Source organism: Notothenia coriiceps, unplaced genomic scaffold, assembly GCF_000735185.1.
Source record: "Notothenia coriiceps isolate Sejong01 unplaced genomic scaffold, NC01 NC01_scaffold00037246, whole genome shotgun sequence".
NCBI lineage: Eukaryota > Metazoa > Chordata > Actinopteri > Perciformes > Nototheniidae > Notothenia > Notothenia coriiceps.
In genome coordinates this window covers 5,388,974-5,395,503 of record NW_011369947.1, presented here as the reverse complement: position 1 = coordinate 5,395,503, position 6,530 = coordinate 5,388,974, and the positions used below count along the sequence as shown (strand labels likewise).

Sequence of the window (6,530 nt, the reverse complement as noted above, 5' to 3'; positions counted from 1 at the left end):
GTATGTGATTGGCTAAGGGGCGGGGCATTTCTAAGCGGTTGACCAATCACATCAGAGCCGGCCAGCTAACCAATCAGAGCAGACTGGGCTCTGGTTTCAGACAGAGGGTGAAAAGAGGTGCTGTAGCACAGGCAGCATGAGAAAAATAAATAGCTTTTTGAACATTAAAGCATGGAGANTTAACTCCCAAAGTTAATCTCTAAGCGGTTGACCAATCACAACAGAGCCGGCCAGCTAACCAATCAGAGCAGACTGGGCTCTGGTTTCAGACAGAAGGTGAAAAGAGGTGCTGCAGCACAGGCAGCATGAGAAAAATAAATAGCTTTTTGAACATTAAAGCATGGAGACATGTCCCTGGAGAGACACTAAACACTGATATGAACCTGAGATGAGCATAATATGGCCCCTTTTAAAGAACAGCACACATTGGAAGTGATAAGACACAGCTTGAGAGAAAGCATGTGCTCAGGCCAGCTTGGTGTGTTAAGAGGTTCTGGGCAGGGGTGTAGCTTTCCTCCCCTGAAGTGTGCTATAATATAATTGTGCTGAAAGGCTGCGTGCTCACGCCACAGGAGGAGGGTTTTATATCGCAGCCTGCCTGCTGTAACAGTGTCAGGTGGTATTTATGAGACTTCTAATGGGGCTGAAGCCCAGGCACACCTGCCACACTGTGAAGGGTACACACACACACACACACACACACACACACACACACACACACACACACACACACACACACACACACACAATAGCAGGTAAACCTTGACTTCTCTGCCTCTTTCTGTTTGTTTCCATCTGTGTTTTGTTGCTATACAAAACTGATGACGGATAAATGCATATAAATAACCTAGACCTGTCTTTACATGGATTGAGTGGCAAAGAAACAGTTCTTCCGATAAAGAAGTAAAATATAACAAAGAAGGAACATTTTAGTCCCAAATATTCCTGATATACCATTTAAAATAATTAGTTTTACCTGTTTCCATATCAGCATCAATTTACTTTAAGAGCTCGTTCACACATGTCTGTTTTGGTCTCTAAAATAGTTAGTAAAAAACGGCCATTAGATCTTCTCCGAAACAAAGTACTGTATATGAAATCTCAAACATTGCTTGTTTCTGTTGCGATATCCTGTAGCAAAGTAGTAACTAATTCATTATCTGTCAATTGACCAATCAATTAAAGAACTTATTGTTTAAGTATTATAGTTTGTCACATTGTTAAAGACCAATAAACTGGCAGTATTACTTATACTGCCAGTAATTTAATCTAAAATAGGCTCAAACTTTGCTTTGTGGCCCTCTTTTGAAGATGTTATACAAGATTACTCTGGTATGTGCATGCTGTACGCTCGCAGTTCTGCCTTGAACATTACATTATTAACTTGCTGTATTAACAAAAGTATTTACTACACTTGTGACACCATTCAGAACTGTAAAACGTTTTTGATTTGTAAAGATTTTTCACCCAAATCTTGAAATTTGGTGTACACAGAATACAATCTGCTGGTCTTTTGCTGAGAAAGAAGCTGTTTTGTTGGCCTTTAAGAGGCAGAGAGACTGGGGACTAATGAGCCTCCACACGGCTACAGGTTGGCGAGATTAGCTCTAAGTATCTCTGAGCTCACATTAAGATGCCTGCTGCATGATGAAACCCCGGCAAGATGTAAAAGCTGCAGCCTCGGAGCTGCACCTGTGCCAAATCTGTTACACCGATAACCCAAAAAGGAAAACTGCAGCTCAGCCAGACTTCTGCTTAGGTTACATACCTGATGAAGGCAGGAAATTAAACTTTTTTCCCATCGACTTCACTGGCTTATAGTTTCCAAAAGTCAACAGCTAATTTGGAGAGATGTAGCTTTACCTCGATGTTTAAATACCAAGGTCAAAATGTTAAAATGAACCAGGTCAATGGCAAGAAGAGGTATTTCTCTAATGTCAGCCTGAAACAATGAAATCAGGTTACCACCCATAGACACAACTTTCTCTCATTGCTCTGAATGCTATCTAATCTTCTCTGTAAGCTGTTAAAATAAACTGTAATGTGGTTGTTTATCTGGTTTGACATTTGATGTTTGTAATTCACAGCGGATAGTAAAGATGATATCAGGACAGCTGAAAGTATACACGTCTTCTTGCAGGCTGAAAACCTGCCTGCTTCAACTGCACCGTGCCTATTAAAACTAACGTTAACAATGTTTTAATACTTAAACGGTTTGGTCTATTTCTAATGCACCAGGAATGAACATTGTTTGGTTAATTTTTAAAGCTTGTGTCCTTGCATGTTTCTTGCTGTTCTAGGTATGGATCTTCATGGATGTTTGCACTCATTGTAAGTAGCTTTGGATAAATAGTGTCAGCTAAAGGGCAGGTGACGAAATAGCAGATTATTTTTTAATTAAGTACACAAAAAGACGGCACTATATCAGAGGAACCCCACCCACACGCACACGCACACACACACAATTCCTACCATAACAGACACACCTCCTTAAAACAAGCCACACAATCACAAACTCACAGTGACAATTCAGTCTCGTAAATCTTAAATAGTAGGCCTCACACTTGGATCGCACATACTCTGCATTTATATATTTGTATCAAAAGCTAGTATTGCAGTTGGTCTTTCTGCTTTGATGCTCTCACACAGATGGACAGTAAACACACAGGTGTCTTTACCCCACAGGTTTCCCTCAGTGAAGGCAGAGGGAGCCAGAATCCCTCCAGCAGCACAAACACAGTAACAAAACGATGAGAAGCCCGCAGTGTGTCCAAGTCTCCTGTAGACGAACAGCTGGCACCTCTACTATCACACTGCAGCCCAACACCGATGCAACAAATGCTTTCATCAGCAAAATCACCAAAGTGGATAAGCAGCATCTTCAGGGACAGCAGGGATCCTGAGCACTCAGGAGTAACAATAACAGAGGGAAAGATCATTGAATGTGACAATATATTATTGTTTTTATCCCATTAGTCATTAGTCATATGCACTGCCCATGCAACTAGTGATCAAGCTCATTTGTATCTAATCTGCTTGTTACTTTACTCATCAATCTACTAATTGTGTGGGCTATGAAATGATTGTCAATTTCCTACAACCCACATGATGTTTTCAATATCTTGTCTCCTTTGATAACAGTCTAAAAGCTAAATTAAATAAATTAACTGCCGCATAAAGCAAAGAAAAACAGAGAATGCTTATAATTAATAAACTGGATTTGCTGTATGTTAATCAACAAAGGGATATATAGTTTCAGATCTTAACTACACAAGGAAACTAAACCAAAACAAAAATATGAACGTAATTTGAACCCTGTAGAAAAAAAAACTCTCGTGCCAAAACACTACCAGGAAAAAGAGAGCTCCAGGTATTCAAAATCAGGATTCAACCAAAAAGTATGAACCAAAAGTCTCAAAATAGCATGAACATTTTATAAAGGGGCCCTACTATTTAATATTTGTGGGTGATCTCCCTTTCCAGTAGTGTGTTCTAAGGGTTTCTGTGCATGTAAATGGTCTGCAAAGGCTCAAATGTTCTCTTCCACACACTCAGCCCGTCGCCTGAAACGCCTCCTCTGGACTCCTTTGTTTACTTCTGGAACAAAGTGACATCACTATGTCACACTCCTATTGCGTTACAACACATTGTACGTGATTGGCTAAGGGGTGGGCCGATGAAGAATTTTAAACCTGGGGTATTATATTCAGTCAACAGCAGTTGTTGGATATTTGAGAACCTGGAACCAGTTCATATTTGGATATATTTTAAGAATAACTTGAACTATTACTGCTAGTTATTCTAAACAAGCACTTCAACTGTAAAGTACAACAGAGGATGTTCCTAGAGATCAGATGACAAACCTTTCTACAATAATAAGTTTTGTTTTGTCACATGAATCTGTGATAGTAGAATAGCATGTGTTCAGTTGTGACTTTGAGGCCCTGCCCACATCGGAGTGGTGCTAACGCGGCCATTGTCACTGCTTCGGTTCAAACGTGTTGCTTCCTGCCTACAGCTCATCAAAAACGTTGCACTCTTGTGGCTCAGCAGCCGCCTCAATTACAGCAGCATCGCCCTCCATCCGTCCATCCAGCCTGGGTGTAATTCATCAGGGCTGGGTGGCCTCCATTAGCGCTCCTCCGCAGGGACAGGACAGACTCTGAAGCACAGCACTCTGGGAGCACTGGGGCCCCGCACTTTACCCTAACAGCTTCATCAACTGTGCATCCCCTGAGCCACACACACACATAAACACACACGCACACATACACACACACACACACACACACACACACACACACACACACACACACACACACACACACACACACACACACACACACACACACACACACACACACACACACACACACAACGTCTGGAGGCTCCAATTAGCAGCCATCACCTGTAATTCAATAACAACACTCCCTTTTTTTCCAGCCTCTGCAGCTCTTTTCTTTCACTGGACCGTGAGTTAGCTTAAAAAGGGCGACTCCTAATGCTCTCTTGCATCAACAAACACATCGAAATCTACGCTGACAGTTTATTAAAGCTTCTGAAAACACCCGCATATTTTTTGTTTGTGAGCAAGTAGCCTTTTTTACAAGATTCATTCACCATCCTTCGCCTTCATTTACTCTGTGTGGAGCCCACAGGACACAGGATGGAGACACACTGCTCGTCTCTCCTCAGCTTCTAATCAAATCCTCTGTTCCATTTCGATGGGCTCACTCACCGTCCGCCCGGCAACAGAGAGGCAGCAGCTCTGTCTCTGTCAAACTATGAAACAAATACAATATCACTATAAATACAGAGAACCCTATTGACAGAATGTTTGACATCACAACGGTAAAAACACTCTCTACAGTCAGGACGATGTCAGTCGACAGCAGGAAACATCTATTAAAAGCAAACTGAATGAAATATGTTTAAACCAATCAGGAGCCAGTACAGTGTCAAGGGGTGAACACTGAGGCATGAACTCAATTGCACGACTAAAAACTCAGACTCAGATAGCGTTTCAAAATAAAGACTTTACTGGAATTTTGCACAGTAATAAAATAAGGAAAACAAAACACTCTTTCGAGGAAAACTAGAATCGTGATCTATAGCATAGGTCCGTGAAAGGTCCGTGAGGTCCGGGTAAGCCGATACGTGGTCTTCGAGAGACAACGAACTGACAATTAACAGGAGGGAGCTAACACAATATATACACAGGTAAAGGGGACACAGTTGGAAACAATCAGGGTGGGGAAAATAATCAAGGACGCAGGAGACAGAAAGGGGCGGGGAGCGTGGAGGCCTGAAATGAGAGGAAGAAATAATTAAGGGCATAGACATAAAGCACAAGACAAAGGGACATGACAACTCTAACATAAAGAATAAACTTTCACTATAAGTTTATTGGACATGACAGTACCCCCCCCTCTAGGGACGGCTCCTGACGGCCCAGGCTCCTCTGAGTTGAGGCGGTCAAAATCCTCAATGAGGTTTTTGTCTATAATTGAAGCGGGAAGGAATCCATTGCCGCTCCTCAGGACCATAACCCTTCCAGTCAACCAGTAACTGTCGACAGCGCGCGCAGATGGGAAAAATGCTGATGTATCCTGAACTGGCACATATTCGAGCCCTGGGAGGTCCAGCTAGTCGGCCCCCCCGCCCCCCCCAAACTGCCACCCTTGGTATCGCGAGAGAAGTCTGCCAAAATTAACAGGATGTACCTTCCACCCTACATGCCAAGTACCGGGACCTTCGGCATCGAGTGACTCTGACCCAAATACTGGACCACTACCCTTTTCCTGGGTGTTTGGCCCCCTCTGTCAAGCCCTCTCATGCACCCTCCCCTCCAGAGCCATCTCTCGGTCTGAAAACCGGACCGACCATTATGTCCCCGACCACCTACAAAGCCAGCCGACGAGAAATTGGTCAACGCTAGAGCGTGCTCAATAGAAGGACGCGTCGGGTGTGCGCGCGTTGGCGACTGGTCTCGCACCCGTCTGCCCTGGCACCTGGAGGGAGAGGCACCGACCTTGTCACCGCCGACCATCGGTCATTTGTGTCACTTTGCCCTGTCCGGTAGCCTCCTCCCTCGCAGTGCCAGGGCAAGACGGTGCGAGACCAGTCCGCAACAGCCGCGCACACCCGACGCCGATCCTTCTATGAGACGTTCTTATGCGTTGACAATTCTCACTCGTGTCTGGCCTTTTTTGAGAGTTTGGTCGGGGACCATATGGTCGGTCCGGTTTTTTCAGCCGAGAGATGTTTCTGGAGGGGAGCGTGCATGAGAGGGCCTTTGACAGAGGGCCCAAGAAACACCCGAAGGGGTAGTGGGTTCCAGTACTTTGGGTCAGAGTCACTCATGCCGAAGGGTCCCGGTACTTCCATGTAGGGTGGAAGGTACCATCCCTTTAATTTTGGCAAACTTCCTCTCGCGTACCAAGGGTGCAGTTTTGGGGGGGGCGGGGGGCCTACTAGCTCCTCCAGGCCAAGAGTGCGCCAGTTCAGTGATAACCGATCAGCCATTTTCC

At 44.3% G+C, this 6,530-nt stretch overlaps 1 protein-coding gene across 1 annotated transcript in view; it reads right to left on the bottom strand.

The window, feature by feature from the left end:
• The window catches only part of LOC104966318 (zinc finger E-box-binding homeobox 1-like), a 35,537-nt gene that overhangs the window by 25,740 nt on the left and 3,267 nt on the right, over nt 1-6,530 (bottom strand). Inside the window, exons 4-5 of the mRNA XM_010795505.1 lie at nt 1,744-1,747; nt 1,491-1,535 (exon numbers count right to left, since the gene is read on the bottom strand). Of these exons, the coding sequence (XP_010793807.1) occupies nt 1,491-1,535; nt 1,744-1,747 (49 nt within the window). The remainder of the gene's footprint in view (nt 1-1,490; nt 1,536-1,743; nt 1,748-6,530) is intronic.